Raw genomic sequence first — 20,059 nt, 5'->3', positions numbered from 1 at the left:
TGCAATTTTCTTTATAGATGACAAATATTGGCCACGAATTAACAATAGGCCTAAGTGAGAAGGTTCTCGTTCCCTCATCGTGCACAGTATAATTCATTTCCTCATTCATTTGCTAAATCGTGCATACTATCTATTAAATGGTCCCTGCTTTTACTAAATCGTAACCACGTTGTAAATGACAATAATTCGTACTCCCAAATTCCTAATTCGTAGCCTTGATATCTGCTGTGTGTCACATGTTAGCATTAATGTGTGTAAATTGACTATGAGAGTAAGGTCATGCAGGATGTTTTTAATGATTTGGTTTAAATGAAATGAATAATGTGAATGCAAATTAATTAACTTTTAATTTAAAAGTATTAGCTGTTTACTGATTATTGTTTTTTTCTCTCTCTCTTTTCTTAATTTCAGGATATTTCTCAAATGCATTCAGCCCTTTGTGCCTCCGTTGCTGTAAACCGGTTGAGAGGGACAAAGAGAGAGACCGAACACACTGAATTGTTATTATTGTCATTATAGGTTTCTGTATATGCTTATTTCTTAATAAATTACTCTTAACTGCACATTGTCACAGTATTATTTTGTCACATTATAAGAGTAACATTTAATTGAATTTAAAATAATTACCAGCACTGCATAAAACAAGTAAAATGTATTTAAAATATCAAGTGGTTTTACTTAATTATATTAATTATATCAGATTTGTAAGTAAAAATTACTCAATATAATTTAACAGGCCAAGTTATATGTACTTATTCACTTTGTGAATTTTACTCGGCTTAGTTAAGTAGATTTACTTAATTTCCATCATTGTGAAATTTACTTGAAAAAAATTTGTGCAAAAACTTGCCTTATAAAAATTGAGTAAATTCTACTTATTGTTTTTCTCAGTGTACACTACTTGACAGTTTCATGCCTTTTTAGTATTCACTAGTGTTTATTAGTTCTAAATGCTCCTGTTGTCTGCTGTGTTCAGGCTTAGGCTACGTTTTGTTTAAATACATTCAGGAAGTGTACGGTCTTGGAGCAGATAAAATAAAAAGGGAGTTCATATCTGACTGCTTGTATTCATTGATTGAAATGTTGCCATGTGCAGTGATATTGCAATGCATCGTGATATCGAATTGAAGACATGATAATCGTAATAGGATTGAATTGTGAGACCAGTGACGATTCACATTACTGGAGATTTTCAGCTCGGAGTCCTTCACATTCCACACACAGATCACAATGACGTAAGGTGAAAAGTACAACATTCACACACACGTACTGCGTGGTTTAGTAGGGTCACATTGGAAATTTGTAATTCAAAGTCTAATCAGGAGATTTTAAGAAGTTTTAATGGTGTTTTACATTTTAATACAAGTGAGATTGTCCGAATTCATACAAAAATCGCCAACCTGTACAATACTTACGAATTCGGGCTCTAATGCACAATACTTCTTCCTAAATATTTCAATCAGTGCTGAAGAGCGATTGTGTAGCAGTTACACGGACATCATTATTTTAACATGGACAGAATCCGACCCCGTCATCCTTCTTATTCAGAGCTCACTAATCACCTTCATAAGGCAAAGGGCCTTTTGATCAGGCAGCACCTCTAACCCATTTGGGCGGTAAGTAGTCTCTTCAGCTGAAGCTCCCCTTAATTTCCTTGACAGACTCTCTGCTGCAAATTAGATAGGACAAATCATGTTTTCAGAAGGGCCGTGGTTTATTTCGAACTTCCATTGCTGGGTGAGCATTGAGCAACTTTGAAGTAGAAAGAGATTGGCTTTGTTAACAATGCCATTCAAGTAAAATGGTGAGGTATAGCTCATAAAACTAAATGTTTTTGTTTAGATTCACATATGCACTGAATAAACACTCACAATTAGAGGACGAATATGTTGACTTTCAGCAAAAATGATGGTAAAAATTTTCTGTCAAGTAACTTAAAAATTGTGATTTGTGTGTGGGAACGTCTCAATTAACAGACAAATTTTAGCCAAAAAAAAAAATCCAAAATAAACACCTCTGGCCAATCACTCATGGCATGCAGAATATACCCAGCGTCCCATGAGGGTGAATGTGATTTCACCAAGTACAGCATGTTCCTGGATCAACATCTTTTTGATCCTGGAAAAACATTCTGAAAAGATCAGATTTGAAGGACAAGTTTACAGTTTATGTCAATTTCAGGCTTACAACCAGGGTGAGGTGCTTCCACATCAGTGTTATTCACCGATCATTTCCCTCTGATTTTAGGGATAACTTATGGGTAGGGATATGACTATGTTGTTCCAGGATCAACAAAATGTGTTTATCCAGGAACACGTCTTACTTGGCAAAATCACGGTGATTGTCCCATGCGATAATCTAACAAGAATGTAATACTATTCCCGACGGGTGTAGATTTTGGTATGGACGGTAAGGGCATGTCCCTACACATCATTTAAGAGTCTAGTACAGACTAATCCCTAAAAGTAGCAATCACAATTATGACTGAATGTAACAATGTAAGTAGTGTAAAGTAATGTAATATAATGTAATGTAAGTAATTTAAGTATTATATGTTTCTGTCAAGTATTAGAAATGGTATACACACACACAGTGAAAACTAACTTGGTGTCTAGTATGCAACTCCTAAGTATCCATATGTATTTTATGTAAAATGTTGTTCTACTCCATTTACTTGTGTTTGCATGGACACTAAACATACAAGAATGACGTGTTGACAGCATCTGAAATGTAAATCATTTATCAACAACTTTACAGTTTACGAATCATCGTAATTATCAATATTTAATTCATGAAATTAATTTGTTGATTCTATTTCATTTATGATCAATTAAACTGTTTTCAAATCACATTTATTAAAGGGATAGTTCACCCAGAAATTAAACAGTCATTATTTACTCACCGCCAAGTTGATCCAAACCTGTATGATTTTTTTCTTCTTCTGCTGAACACAAAATAAGATATTTTGAAGAATATGGGTAATCAAACAGTTCAGCAGAAGAAAGAAATTCATACAAGTTTGGAACAACATGAGGGTAAGTAAATGATGACAGAATTTTCATTTTCTAAATATGTTGTGAAAAAAAGACAATAAATATGCTAAATATGCTGTGAATAAAATTGTTTGCATAAAATACACCACAAATGCACCATAACATAATCATAGAAGTAATTCATTTTATTCTTGCACTGTAATCCAAATTTCCAGAATCCATATGATTGCATAATGTGAGGAACGGAACCAAATCCAAATTCTTATTCAGCAATCTTTGTATATAACCTCAGTAAAGGTTGCATCTATGAGATCTTGCACTCGTTTAAAATGAGTACATTTGCCAGAGATGTATGGCAATTGTTTTACATCAGTGTAGATTTGAAAATTAAAATTGTTATGGTTGAATCACGGAAGCTAAGCCAGTTATTTCGCCAAGAAATCTCTTATTTATTATTTATATATGTTTAAAACATTCCTTTCCTTGTAAAGAATATGCCAACTGTTCAACAGTCGATGTACACATCATCATTGGAAAACCTATGCATCAGTGGAGTATTGCATTGCACACATACTTCTATGTTTATATGATTCATTCCAGCTCCCCTCTCTGTGTCTAACATATGATCCCTAAACACATGTGTCCATGCAATCTGTAGTCTAGCTCATGCATTTTAAACTTCATAAGATAATACAACTGATTATGAATACTAATAAAGAATAATAATACATAATATTAAATAATGAAATTATATTAAAAGATGACATTTTTGTCTTCAATCAGTCATATCAAATGCTTATTGGCTTTCGTTTGCCTCATCACTACTGCGACGTCATGTTTCAGGTAGGCTATACTGTATGAATTTAAATGAGATATGCATGCCTTTATGAAGTGGATCAGAAAATCTTCATTTTTCAGTGATTAGCAACTAAAATTCTACTCTGTACATCACACAAAACTCCTATTTACCACCAGTAAGTGCCTCAAATGCAACACATTGTTAAATGCTACTTTGCAAATGTTTTTGCCATTTTTGAAATAACTTATTGTGAATAACTTTTGAATTAACTCTCTTAATGTTTTTCTAAAGTTTGGTTATATTTAGGTTTGGAGATGGGGTTAAGGAATCTGAAATATATCTATAAAATTGTAAAAATATGACTATTTATATATTTTTGTGCAATAAAGGATTCAAATAGATATTACATTTCTATAGCTGTAAATACATAATACTACTTGGGTTTCAGATGCTGTCAGTACATCCATATTATATGTTTCAGCATATAATTCAATGGAAGACATTTTTAATGTCCCCCTATGGTGAAAATCAAGCTTTTAATGTTGTTTATATGTCTATGTGGTGTTTTTAATATGCTTTAAGAGAAACAATGTGCAAATTCATAAGTGAACATCATTGCTGAGTATTTTCTCCTTAAAACTACAGTGAACCAAAAGACAGAATAAAAATTGCGGTTTGAAATCGCTGGTGTTTCTGGCGTCAAACTACCTTGTAACCAATCACGACTACATGATCCTCAACGAGTGGATCTCTGAGCTGTGTGAGTGAGTGGAGGTGGGGCTAATGTGGATATTCATAGAACCACGTACATACTAAATGAGGCAAGGTTGTAGAGTTACATTCAAGCTATTTTAAGGCATGAAGAATATGTCAAATATATCATTTTGGTGATCAAAGATGAGTTTTAAGGGATAAAATGATTGACTACAGGGGGACAGATCATGCAGATGGTAACAACTGCACATATTCACATACACTGTACAGGGTTCGTACACCTTTTCCGAGGTCAAATTCAAGCACTTTCAAGGTCCATTTTAAAGCTTTTTCCAGCACCTTTCACCACCGTAAATTACATACCAATACATAGTCAAAATTATTATTTAGTGTTTTTATCACATTAAAAGAGATAATGCTATAAACAGCCAAAATTGTGTTTCGTAATAGCAGAAGGATCAGATATTTAAGCAAATCACAAGTTTTATTTTTCAAAATGTATCACTGTCTAAGTAGATAATGTCTATGAATAATACTTTTCATTATATTAATGCCCAAATATTGCTTCCCAGATAATGTGATTTTCAGGCTGTAAAACTGAAGTAATTTCAAGGGCTGAAAATATGAAGACATAGGATTTGAACAGAAATATTTTACAGGCCTTGGTTTTGGGACACATTCTTGATATAGACGAGGTTTGAACAAAATCGGAGAACAGTGCAACAACAACCTGTAATTCCATTTAAACCCAGAAGACTCTGACAGTGCACAGGCACCTGCCTGATAAATAGCCTATATTAATTGAAAAAAAAAAAAATGTATTTCATTGCCAAGACATATACATTTATATACTGGAATAGAGCAGTGTAAATATTGCATAAGGCCATCCTCAACCTATAGGCTACTTGTATGACACTCCATCTGACACGATTTCTGTTCAGCAATCAGCGATTGTTGTTATGCACTGGGCTAACGTTTGCAGGTTTTAATTTGCGGGTAGTTAACGTTACAGTTACTGTGCTGTAACTTTGGCTATGTTCACATATTCCACAAATGAACGTGCCATAACGGACATGCAATACTAACATTACATTATCACCGCTGTGCTATGACACCCATTTATTTCAAAGGCTTGCGTGCCGCGCGAGGACGTTTTGTTGCTGCGTCGACCAAAGCGCCGCAGCATTGGCGAGCTCATGTGCACGCCGCGGTCAAAGTTAAAAATAGTTCAACTTTTGCCGCTGCGCTCTGTGACGATTTCCTGTGCGGCCAATAAAAATGGGGCATCCAAAAAAGCGCAGAAATCAAAATGAAAACTCCGCCTACTTTTGCTCTGGCCAGCGTAGCGCTAATCGCTCTGTATCTTGAAGGGCTACATTTTATTTCTCCATGTAATAAACAAACTATTCTATTTGTTGTGAAAGAAATAGTTACAATTTCAAGCATTTTCAAGCATTTTATCCAAAATTTAAGCACTTTTCAAACCTTGAACAACATAAAAATTCAAGCATTTTCAAGGATTTCAAGCACCCGTACGAGTAAGCCACTGCAAAGAAGGTGGAAATATGGTAAAGTAGCTCAATGAATGTAGTATATTACATTAAGAAAAAGCCACAGAAAATTACCACCCCAGATTCTAACCGACAGTCACTATGCGCTGCTGTTAAACGCAGGATTATGTGACCTTTACAAAAACATGCACCCCACTGAAGCATTGAATGAAGTGAACAAAATTGCACTGCCACCCAGTGACACATCAGTCTGAAAGACTTATTATTCATTTGGGTTCATTTGACTGGAGAGAAGGATATTAAAAGTGTATTTGGATGATTTTTCAAAGTTTTCTGCTGGGAATAAAGCAAGGTTAAAGTCCCAAAATGCACAGGACAGAGGAGGATCAAAGACCTATTTGAAACAGAGCTTTTGTGACAATTAGTCCTCTGTATGATTTTGGGAAATGTATTTAGTTTTTTTTGCATTAAACTGAATGGTAGTCTTGTCTGTGTGCCATGTGAAGTAAGCAAAGGAACAGAGTTTTATGATTGTCAAAAAAAACAAAACAAGTAACATTCAAGCGGAAATGAAAACTGTCATAATTTATTCACACTCATGCTGTTTCAAACCCGTATGACTTTCGTTTTTCCCAATGGAACAAAAAAGTGTTTTTAACACTGCTTCTATGCTTTTTCCATACAATTATGGCTTTCAAGCTTCAAAAAGGATGTAAAAGTAGTTCATATGCACTGTAAACTCTTATAGATTGGCATAACAAAAAACTTAAGCAATCAGTTACACGTTTTTTAAGTTAAACTCAAATATTATGTTAGTTATGACTTAAAATTCTGACTTTTTCTGAAAATGTAATTTAAATTTTGACTAAGCTAACTCATATAAATTGATTGCATAAACATATAAACTCAAATCATTTTTGAGGTTAACTGCTTGCAAGCAATAGCACATTTGCATGTGCTAATGTATTTAGCAAAGAGACTATCACTATACACTTGCATATACACAGTTCAGCAACATCCAGCGTATATAACCTCAAACATTTACAACATAATAGAAACCCATATAAATCCCAACATAACAGAATATTAAACACTAACACACCTCTCTTAATGTTAATATTAATATTTGTGCACCAAATAAAATCCCAGTTAATTTAAACATTTATTCTCCTAACTCATCTCTCTTTATATTAATATTTGTGCACCAAAAAACAAACAAAACAAACAGTTAATTTCAACATTTATTCTTCCTATTCTGTCTGACACAATGTATGCTGGGAACTAGAAATCTGTTGCAACTCATTCAGCTTAATTTCAGCTTAATTTCAGCTTAACATGAGTTCATGTAACTTTTTTCTATTAAGTACAATGAACATCCTATTTTTATATTTAGTACAATAAACTCATTTCATTTAGTTGATGTCACTATCCTCTGAAGCCAGTTGATAGCTTTTTTGAACTTGATGAATAGACTGAAATTTAAGATATTATTCTCTGAAAATGTTGACATCAATCCTAGCTGTATTTACCACAATATTGAGAGTATGTGAGATAATTAGTTGATTCCAACTTTTTAACAAAGCAGTTCATAAAACCAGTTTGAAAAATTATTCACACTGACTCAGTGATGAACAATCGCATGGCTTCAGAAGACTTGAAGTCATATGGGACAAATTTATGACACTTCTATTGTGCTTTTGTGTACTATTTTAAAACCTTTAGTCATTGTAAGATAATAAAAAAGCATAAAAATAAATATCAGCACAACCTTCAGAATTGGAAAAAGAAAAAGTCATACAAGTTTTGAATGACATGGGTGAGTAAATTATGAAAGAATGTTAATTTTTGGGTTATTTATTTCTTTAACAACATTAAACAGTTATCCTATTGTCTAATGTTATCTCTGAGCCAATGTGGCATTAACTAAAAACAAGTTATCTTTTGTTTCCATGTCTGAAGGTCAGCGGTGCCACATAATATTATCATTAGGCAAAACCTCCATTATGCAAAAAGAAGCAGCAGCATTTGCACGGCCTTGGCATGGGGAATCAGATAATCTAGGAACCTTGAGTGGGGCAGGGGGCATATTGTATTTACCCACAATTTATCCACATCCTCTAGAATCACAATTCCAGAATTACACACACAGTACATCTAATGCATTTGGCAGTCAAATACTAGCTGAAACAGTGTGAATGCTTTCACAGATGCATACAAAAATATACTGGAGATATACCAGCCAAGCACCTTTGGCATACTAATTTTAAATGTAATTTTAATTGTGCATACATTAACCTACAAAAAAAGAAGAAGAGATATCTGCCTTGATTTTTTGACAAGGAAAAGCGGCTATATTTCCATCAAACTATTTTTAAAAATGTTGGCATTTCCTGTAAAAAATAAAAAATAAAATGCTGAATGGAAAAGCCAAAGCACACGTAAATTCTAAAAAGGTGCATAAAAAAAAAAACAGTATGCGCTCAGTTTTTTTTTTCCGATAAAAAGACATGCCCATCAACTATGGTGGAATCACATTTACTGATTAAATTCCTCATGTGACTTTAGCTACTTTCACACATATAGTCTTTACTGGTAAATTACCGTTATGAGATCATGTGTAAACAGGACTTTTTCACACACACACACAAAAAACTGGTAAATCAGTTCTGGAATGATAAGTAAAAATGTCATATTGCGATAATAGAGGTCAATATTGCGATTGCGATATAATAAACAAATGGTTTCATGAGTCAACTTGCTTGATTCTCAAGGAAAATAAATGCACACACAGATTAGTGATAATCTGCCTAAAGAAAAAAGTTCTTTAGTCAAGAGCAGTGAGTGTTTTTCTCTGTTCCCTTTGTTCTTTGATTAACTTTAGCGACAGATATAATTAGTGGCTACTGTGTACTGTCCCTTTAAGACCAGCCGCTGCTGACAGAGACGCGGATCTCACACGCGCCTCATTCTCTCACGAGTCACAACTCTTCACGTTCATCATAAGACTATTCTTATGTTATGAAGATACTCGACAAAAAGACATTTTGGCATAATTGTGTGTGTTATTGTTCGTTCAAGCTCGAAAGAGAACTGTATTCTGGCATGCTGTTTTGTGCGCACGCACGATATTAGCGCGAGTCTTTCTGTGTGTCACAGTCAGGACATTCACAGGCAGCGCGTTCATTTTGGCATACATGTATACATGTGTGTTGTTCGTTCTACAGCGAAAGAGAACTTTATACTGGCGCGCGTCTATCTGTAGGTCGTGTGTATGTGCGTGTGTGTGTGTGTGTGTCAGGAGGACATTCACTGACAGCGCGTTCTTTGTTGTCTTGTCGCGCATGAATGGTTTAAAAGCATTTGCATGAATAAGAGCGGGATCATGTAATAGCCAAAGGATGCCAAAAATTAACAGATGCTGCGTTTATTGCGTTAACAGCGCTTATTTGTTTATTTAATATAAAATCGCAGCATTTTGCGTCATATAATCGCGTAGGCTTGACATCGCGATTGCGATTGCGATACGATTAATCGTGCAGCACTAGTCAACAGTTACTAAAACGTCATTCGAATGTGACAAATAATCCATTTTCTTGTCCCTTATAATCCACATAATGCAGGGGAACTGTAAAATGAACTGCAGCAGTGCTGAAAACTTGCACCATAAAATGACAACACTCGAACTATAAATGTATGTTTCTTTTGGATGCATTAAGTTTCAAAACCAAATGTACAGTACGTACAGCGATTTTTGGATGCAGCCAAGAAGGCAAGGCCTTCTTTTCCATTCATCAGTGCTGCGGCTCTGCAGTTATTGCGTACTATTATAACTGCAATACATAGCCTAACTATTACGTGTCTTGTGATAATCCCCTTACGCCCATCACTCAGAAGTAAAACTTAAGTGAAACTTAAGTGCTTCTCTTCATTCAAGTGGATGAATAAAATGGCCCGGCGTTTAAAGGTCATTTTTTTGTACTGCTGTGTGAATGGTATCTTACCGGTAAAAAGACGGAACACAGTTGTTTGTGTGAACAGCACATTTGTGTATTTACCAGAAAAGTCAATCTGGTCATTTTACGGTAATTTACCGGTATTGCTGTGTGAAAGGGGCATTTGTCTATGTGATTTAATAAAGTGGACTAACTAGCTGACAATTTCATTGGGCAGCATCTGAAATGTTGGTTTAGTCTGAAATGGCCGAGCCAAAGTATGTCAAATGTTTGGGTATATTCACCTCCCAGAACTGTCTCACACAATTGCGTTCCCAAACATCAGGCTTCCGCCTCTGAAGGCAAGATACAGTAACATGACAGCGTAAATTAATTTTGTCTGCGCACTCTGAGATGCAAGTAATTTATGATGTATGAAATAAGAGCAACAGTGGATTCCCCAATTGCAGCAACTTTCTTTTTATTACAGATATTTTGCACCAATTTCTCAGGAAGTTTTGTTCTCTTAACACAGGATGGAAACAGTACTTTATTCGCAAATATTTTATGCGATATTCCAATTTTGTTGGAAAACAAAACTCACAACTTTGGATGGAAACATAGCTAGTGTACGCTAATAAACAAAAGGCCTGTAGTGAAAGACTACACTGGGAATCACAACAGTCTCTATGTATCTGTGACCTTGATCAGATCAGTAAACAATTTGTCATTTAGAACTTTAGATAACCCCTGAATAGATACTATCACACAAACATTCAAACATGAACTGAAATAGAAATGTTGACATTCAAAATTCATGTTCTCCTTTTCTGTCTCTCTACCCTAAACAGCAAAAAAAATAAATAGAAATGTCTTGGTAATTTTATAGTTAGGTTATATCTCATCACATAAAGTAACATGATGTCACACAATAATAAGTAGGCTTATCTGAATATACATTAATTTATGACACGACAAGCATATTCATGAAGAAATAATGCTTGTTAATAGTCACTTTCTATAAAAAGGCTTGAAAAGACTTTTAAGACTTGAAACTCTTAAAGGTATAGTTCACCAAAATGGTTCTGTTTTATTACAAACATTCTTTAAAATATCTTCTTTTGTGTTCAACAGAAGAAAGAAACTCATACAAGTTTGGAAAAACTTGAGGGTGAGAAAGTGATGACAAAATTTTCAAACTATCCCTTTAAATGGTCAACAAGGTAGTGAAAAGACTTGTGATATGACTCATGATATGAACTAACTGTCAGATGTACTGTTTCATTTTCAATAAACATTCAAAGAAATCTTAGGTTAAATATTCAACAATACGCCCGACTGGGTAACATTGCTGTAAGTAACAATGCTGCAATTTAGCTTAAATTAAGTAATTATTTTTTTATTATAGTAATTAATTTCTTTAAACAATTGTTTGGTAATTTTATCTTTGGTAGCCATGTCGAATATATATGAGCTTCAGAAATGCTGTCAACACTACAATTAGTGTACACACTTATCAAATGTACTGACATGATTTACTTGTCTTCCTGTCATGCTGTAGAAAGAGTCCAAATGATATCAATTTGAGTGTCATAGTTTCTTTTCTTTTTTTTTTTTTTTAATAGAGGTAACACCATGCAGTAACAAGGTAAATATTATGTTTTGGTCATTAAAATAATTAAAATGTCTGTGAATTGAATTATTGGCTACAACAGAGCTTTCTCTGTTGTTTTTAGTGAGGTGAGGCTAAAATTATTCATTTTGTTTGATGCGTTTAAACCAGCTACATTTCATGCCGAGTTAATTGTTAGCTGTGGTAATTTTATCACTGGATTTTTGCCTTTTACGCAAACTCGGATGTTTTTAACTCATCACGTTGGCTATTTGTCAAAACTTAGTTAGACGCCTACTTAGACTGCATAGTTGGGCATCACAAACGCGCTAGAACACGTCTATAGTGACCACATGCTGTCTAGGTAGACAGCAAACTAGGTATTGAGTTACAGCCAACATGAACAGTTAGAGAGATGCTGTTGTGTATTGAATTGAATTGAAATGTTTAGTACTCACTCTTGAGCGCGCAGATCAGCTGGTGTCCATCTTTAATCAGTTCTTTGATGAACTTGTTGGTTCGGTCCAGCTCGATCTCGTGACATTTGAGTCTCTCTCTAAAGTCCGGACTGTCCACAAAAGAGTCACTGAACTCTAGAGTCGGCAACCCCATTATCAGACCTGAAATGAAGCCTCACAAAACAACAGTATTTCCTCAGGCACACTAACGGATCCGTGTCATCATCACCACCATCACCATCATCATCCACAGTCAAACGCGGGAAGAGTCGCTCTCTTGCAGAGATTCATGCGAAAGTTTCTCTTCACTTCCGCGCTCTGAACTTTCATCAAGCCAAACTTCTGCATTCAGCCTGAGATCATGAGACTCCTGCTGGTTACAATAGATAACACCCAGAGACGTGCCATTTGTAATGGCTTTCAACACAATTTTAGTAAACAATCAAACAATCAAATAAAAAAAAGAAAAATCTATTTTTCACATTTTTTGTTAATGAGACATTCATTCATACTTTGTAAAATTTCTTTTGGTATTTCAACACGCACAAAAAAAAAAGTCACAGAAAAAAAAGCATGAAGACTGGCATGTCAAGGATCAGAAGAAGTAGGTAGCTCCTTATTAAGGTAACAATTTCTTATTTTCACTTTCTTACAGTGCAGAGAGGACAACAACATTCAGTGATAAATATGTACACTACCTTTACTTTTACATTTTCACATATTTAGATATATGTTAGCCTAGGGGTGTAACGATACCCTCAAGTCACGATTCGATACATATCACGATACAATATTATTGCGATACTCCAAGACATATGATAAAAGGTTAACAAAAAATTTACTGTTGCTTAAAATGATGAATTTGATATTACATTGTGGGTATAAGCTGAAAATACAGAATTATTTTAGACAAATATACTTGCACTCTTTCACTGACTAGATATATTTAAAATAATGTAGGCCACTTTTTTACTGGTAACATAAGAAATTTGACATTATCAGGACCCACAAATATCCCCCCATGGCATTATTATACATTATATTCAACTTTATATATAGTAGTTTAATGTAGTACTGACACTAAAACTCTAAGAAACTTGATTTTTTTTCTCACACAGAAATGTGCATTTTGAGTGAATTATACACAGTATATATTGTCTCTATCCACAATACATATTGATGCATTTTTGTATTGCGATAAATTGTGACACAATATATTGTTACACCCCTAACGTTTAGCATGTGCAGGATGAGGATGCATTAGCCAAGGTGGTATAGTAGCCTATGGGAAATAAATAGACTGTACACACATTTGCTAATTTAGTTGTCATAGCACAAAACTAAGTGTCATATACATGAAAATTTAGTTGAATAATTTATAACTGTTGACAAACAAAGCAGAATCCCAGAAAAAGAAATTGATCTGAAAGGTTATTCTATTCTAACTTATTCTAACTCATATAAAGGCATAAACAATTGTTTCACTCAATTAGTTTTTAATAAATAGCGATGTCTGAAATGTACATCTAACTCATGAAATTATTCAATAATAATCTCATGAATAAAAAAAAAAAAAAGTATTACAATAAAGAGTATTAATAGGAAAACCATGTCACTCAGGCTTTACCCTTTTCTGGTAAAATAAAGATAATATGTCCACAAATCTAAAAAAAAACCTAAACATTAATGTGTCCACAAAACCATCATTAAAACACAGACACAAAAACCTCTGATAATCAACATTATACAAAGTCACAGATCACAAAAGAAAAGGCCGTTTACACAACAGTTTTTAACCCAAAATTGGAAAATGTGTATGTTTTTGGCTGTTCATTTACACGACAACAGCGTTTTGGGTGCATGAAAACGCAAACTTTTGAAAACGTAGCATTTCTTTACAAAGTGACATTGCCACCTACTGGTCTGGGCAGTGGCGGTTCTAGACCACAGTAACTAGGGGGGGCCAGGCAGGGGCCACTTGTGTTTTTAGGGGGCACACCTTTAACATTCATCTTAACCTATTTTCAGTATTATTTCAAGTCATTTTTCACCATGTCATGCATGACTGCAATCTCTAGAAAAAGCTAATAAATTATATTAGCTAAGCTAATAAAACAATTTCAGTTCAAATTAATGTTTCATTATGTTTAATTGTAGTGTGATATAATGATCAATAATAACACATTTTTAGCATCTAAGCACATCTAGGCACTTTTTTACACCTGGGGTGGGCGATATGGCAATAATATCATATCACGATTTTTTTCCAGGAAAATCACGATTTTATCACGATTCTTTTTTCATGTTGGTTTTACTATTTTGCAAGTGACTGAGCATTACAGCCAAACTAATGTCCCTATTTTAAAAACAAAGCCTTATAGGTAACAAAATATAAAATAAAAAAGAATGGCAGACATTTAGGCCAAAGTGGCGAAGATAAAAAATCTTTGTCATTATTTTCTTTGTTATTAAAAATTAAGAACAGAGATACATATTACACATACACAACTTAATAGCCTATACAAATGAAATAAACAGTGCTTTTTTTTTTCAGCTATAGGTGTATTTAACAGTAGAATTGAAGAAAGTAATTAAATAAACAAATATGAAAATAAAACACAACAGACTTAAAGTTCTCAGTCAAGAGCAGTGAATGATTTCCTCTGTGTGTTTTGTTGTTTTATTAACATTAAAGGGATAGCTCTCTCCCAAAAAAGTCATAATTTACTCTCTTAAGTTGTTTTAAACCTGAATAAGTTTCTTTCTTCTGTTGAAAATAAACGTTATTTGAAAGAATGTGAGTAACCAAACAGTTGATGTACCCCTGTGACTTCCATAGTATATTTTTTTCCTACTATGTATGGAAGTCAATGGGGACCAGCAACTGTTTGGTTTTGGGTGAACTATCTCTTTAAGGACCATAGATATAAACACTAGATGTCGCCTTGGGGTTCTAAGCATGCGTCAAAACCGCTGCCATCTTAGAACAGGGGTCTTGTATAGGAAGTAGCTAACGCTGCTTTCTCCGCCTGTATTTCGAATTCATGGATGATGTCGGACTTTTGTGATGCGTATGGATGTTCACACGAACGAAATCTAAACCAGACAGCAAGGGATTACATTTACTCTAGTAGTCAAGTTTTTTTTTTTTTTATAAGTTAAGTGTACATTTCTCTGCTTGGAGGAAGAAAATGAACTGTGATTCTCGCACAGAAAATTAATTGTTAATGTGCTGTACACTTTAGATATTATTTGAAATAACCCTTGTATTTAAAATGTACAATATGCAGGAGCTGATCCTCAATACCCACTTTTGTCTGTGTTGTTCCTACTTTTGATTTTTTTTACCGATTGTACTCAAACCTTTTAATGGAAAAAAACAGTGTGGCGCTTGTAACCTGTAAGTACAGTCCTAATAGTATGCTTGTCCTCTCCTTGTCGGTCTTCAAACAGTACATCCATGATTATTATACATAGAATTCTACAAATCCTATGTATGTGTACGTTTTGCACAAGGATACAGTGGGCTCAAGGGCTTGTTTCTTACTGGGGATGGAGGTGTGGAAGGACACTGGAATTTGTGAAAATGTCAACTGTTTAAAGCCTTTCTTTAAAGTGAATTTCGTTTTGTATAAATTGTATCTTAATTTTAATAATTTTTTCATCAAACAATTGCCTGGATTTAGGCCTAATTAATAAGAAGCAAATATAACAAACAGACAATATCAATCAATGTATGCCTCACACAGACATGAGAAACATCAAATACACAAAGCTTGAAATGTCTTTAAACGAAGTAATTCAAAACGAAAAGAAAAAGGCTACTCTCTGATTATGTAATCCATTATGTGCATTTCTCTCTAGGCGCGTTCACTACGAATATGGCGATCGTCAACTTCATCTTTGCAGCCGAGTCGACACTGTAAGAAAACGCTAGTTTATTAATAAAAAATCAATGCACGCGTGTCACCGGATTTACAAATGCACATCTTGCTTGTTGCACGCACACATATTATGTCGAAATAACGAGATATTATGTTGAAATAACAAAATGATTAATAATACATCTTTTAGAATATTTGATTGAATGCTAAATGTTGCGCTTGTTCAATTTAATAAAATTAAAACTTTAATTGTGATCATTAAAATAATTGAATATTAAATATTTAGTGGCCAAGTTTTGCTAATTTATATATATATATATATATATAAAGTAGCGATAGTTCATTCTAAGTTTACTCAAGTGAAAGAATGTGACTAATAAACGTAGGCCTATAGCACATGCATTATATTTTGAAAAATAAGTAAATTATCTTAATATCAAAACCTTAAATTTTCTCTGGACTCGATGATAAATACATGTCTGACCGTTGGAACGAACCAAAAAAAAACTAGAAAATCGCATTAATAACGATTTATGGTGATTTTTATTTCCGTTAGACCTTTGCCTACATTGACGCTGATGCATTAAAGAGGAGGGGCTCCCCTGTTCAAAGATGGCGGCTCTATTGACGCATTCGTTCCAATGAACTGCCGTATACAATGCGACATCTAGTATATATATCTATGTTTAAGGACAAGCGGCAGCATGTTTATTATTAGGGCTACTGTCTCTTTAAGAACTGCACGCGAAGCGTCTAATATACACGCATATGACAAGCAAATTTTAATTAATTTTCTCTGTTTGCTTTCACTTCAGACATAACCAACTTTGTTTATGTAAACATTGTCTGTATTTGACAGTATTAACGCAATATAAGACTCAAAAGATAACTTAGTCCAGTAACAGGCTTTTAGTGCATGTGCGCGTCGAGTGTACGCGCTCAGTAAAGGGCATGTTTGAACAGCGCATCAGCAGCGAATGACATGTTTAACTCTTGTTTAAGTCCTGATTTTAACTGTTATGAAGGGGGCGCTATGACACAACTTCTGAAAGATTACTAAATCTCCTGATCAAAAGACATGTGAAGAAGAAGCAGAAATGAGGGACACTTAACGACTAGCTGAAACATCCCAAGACTAAACTGAACACACTTACAGACTGTTTCCAACGACTGGAGCAGATATTAAACACTGACTGTGAACACAGACTGAATGCAACGGTCTTTGACTCGACACGTTTGGGCATGGTCAGCCGTAAGTAAGTTACATTCATAATCGGCGATACAGTCCTCAAGTGTGTCCCCCGCTTAAGAACGCGAACATCAACATCAGCATATAAATTAGGCTACATCATGAATGAAACCAGCATAGATCTGCCTAATGTAACTGAATGAAATGTCGACCCAGGACTCAATCTACTCCATCTATGGTTTGATTATCAATCTGAATCTGATCTGGATTCTGGATTTTGTCTTTTTTTAAAAAAATTTTATGAAACTTACCCTCATTCATGTGTCGATCAAAAAATGCATTAAGCTAGAATAAAACGTTTTTCTTTTTCTTTTTTTTTAAAAAAAAGCAGATGCTCTGTTCTTTCTTTTGATATATTGCATCAGAAATTCATACAACAAATCAAGAGCTCTTTTACAAAACGCGATAAACGCCATTTAAAAAAAAAAAAAAAAAGAGTTTGTCATGTAATTTTGCTGTGTACTGAACCTATTCACTGCTCCATCAATGTTTCATGCCAAATTGCTATATTTCCTTGTTTAAAATGTACTGCAAGATGCAGTTCCTTTCCAAACCGCCATAAGCGCCGAACCTATTTTTAGCCTCAACGCAATACATCCTCTGGACAAATCATAATTCTCTCTCTCTCAAATCACTCGCGCGTATCGCGCCAGACTCTCAATTCGCCTCATTCGCGCGTCCGAGCCGCACTAAACGAGCCGCAGGACCTCCAGAGACGCGTAAACGCGTCTTTACATTGACTTATTAACATGAAAATGACTTGCGCCAGACGCTCTATTCGCGTTTGGTGTGAACGCCACTCACTCTTTCACTCACACAAGGTCATGTCTGATTTGTTTTATGTAAAGTGGGCAATGGTTCTACTTTTTATGGGTTCGACCATAGACTGTAAAAAAATATGGACGACGCCCCTTCGCTCTCTTCCATTGGTGAGAACTGAAGCGCTTCAGTTTTGGGGCTTGAGTCAGCAGTAGCGATTTCGGGACCAGACCTGCGCAGTAGTGAGCAGGAAGTAAAGCTGCGAAATCAACGCTCCGCCCTCACTCTCACAGAATGCACTCTCCCTGAGTGCACTTTTTAAAAAATTGATTGCAGTACGACAAGAGGCTTGTTAAAATAAAGTAAATACAATCTCCTCAGTCCTCTGAAGATCCCAAAAAAAATGTCCGTTGGTGCTTCAGTGACTACTTCGCTCGGAGAACCTGTCAATCACAGCTGTCAATCATGACGTTACACCACCGTTTTTATAGCATCACGTAACTAACTAAAAACCAACTTATTTTTGAAACAGACACTTGAACTAACATCAGCGTGATAAAAACGACAGCAAATGAAAGAAACCACCTTTGGAAAAAAGATATTTGAAGTGTAATTTAATTGTTTAGTTGGTCTCACGTCCCGTTGAATAACACAGGGAGGCGGGGCTTATGACCTATACTAGGACCAGTCACCGGGGGGCGATCGAGACGTTTTGGCTTCACTTTTCAGGGCTTGTGCGGCACGCTTGGGTTCGACACTTTACTGAATGCTAATGTATTTGGGTGTTTCTGCAACTACGGGCACTTTTAAGTCCCAGGAGTGAAATTTTAGATTTATGTTAAAATTTGTCATTTGATGTTTCATAAATATAAACGTAGTGTCAATACACACCTTGACATAAAAAATAATGAATAAATAATATGATTTAATGTAAAATTATGAAGCATTTATAGGTCCAAACACCATTTTTGCTCATGTCCCACACCCGTGGTTTCAATGTTGAGATACTTAAAATTAGCTCATTCTTTTACAATATGACATTATTTCAAATTGAATTGTTTAATATACAGATTAATTTACAGCATCTTAAAATTCTTTGTATTATTTACTGATCATTTTTATGATTTTTTTAACTAAATGTGCCTGTCCCACACTTTTGAGTCCTTACTGCAACAATTTTATCGAACACAAACAAGTCTAGTTTCTATGGAAACAGAAATTATCACTTGAGTACATTGCTGACAGACTGGGCCACCACACTACCTCACTCACAAGATACCAAAAAAATAAGGTAAACATAATCTTTTCTGCTCTAGTATTTATTGTGCGTCCTTACCATTCAGTTTAATAATTGTGTATTTTTGAACTACATTTTAAAAATAAATGTATATTACTGTTGAATTCATGTATATTAAGATGCTAAGAGTCAAAACTAATGTGGTAGGCCTTGCTAGCTGCCAATTATCTAAAATATTAGCAAAAATGTCATTTCCACAGCAAATTTAGGTGTTGCGGTAAAGACCTTGTGTTGCGGTAGAGACAAATTCAAGGTTTACTGTATATTAAATTACAAATATTCAGTATATTATTAGTACTGAAGTATATATTAGTATATATATATATATATATATATATATATATATATATATATATATATATATATATATATATATATATATATATTAGTATATATATAAACATGACATTTTTTACATTAAAAAGTGTAATTTTGTCCTTACCGACACAAGATGTCATTATTATGCACTGCTCTATTTTAATTTTTTTTCACATTTTCATTTGCCAAAAAAATATTTTTACACTTAAATTGAGATGATTAACACATTGAAATTGCAACATCTGTCATAAAAAGTTAATTATTTTATCTTTTGTGTGTATGGAAACAATTGACAGCTAAGGTTACTGTAAATTTTTTACATGGCATAGAAAAAAACATGAAATTCCCTATTTTGTATGTTATTTATTTATACCAGTATTTACAAAACTGCATCAAATTTGAAAAAGCTATTTAAATATATTAATTTTTTTATAGAAATTACTAAAGAAAAATGTATAAAATGAACTTTATTGTAACGTTGCGGTAAGGACACTTTTTAAAAAGATGACCCGAAAAACATAAAAAATAAACAT

At 34.2% G+C, this 20,059-nt stretch overlaps 1 protein-coding gene across 8 annotated transcripts in view; it reads right to left on the bottom strand.

The window, feature by feature from the left end:
• arhgap42b (Rho GTPase activating protein 42b) overlaps window positions 1-12,368 on the bottom strand; it is a 147,355-nt gene extending 134,987 nt beyond the window's left edge. For all 8 annotated transcript variants that reach the window (XM_084123901.1, XM_084123903.1, XM_084123902.1 and 5 more), the window contains exon 1: window positions 12,020-12,368. In XM_084123901.1, coding sequence (XP_083980027.1) covers window positions 12,020-12,173 — 154 coding nt within the window. In that variant the 5' untranslated portion in view covers window positions 12,174-12,368. The remainder of the gene's footprint in view (window positions 1-12,019) is intronic.
• Window positions 12,369-20,059: the final 7,691 nt, after the last annotated feature.

This window comes from Abramis brama (genome assembly GCF_963993115.1).
Source record: "Abramis brama genome assembly, chromosome: 9".
In the NCBI taxonomy this organism is placed as follows: Eukaryota; Metazoa; Chordata; class Actinopteri; order Cypriniformes; family Leuciscidae; genus Abramis; species Abramis brama.
This window is presented reverse-complemented; position numbering and strand designations above follow the sequence as displayed.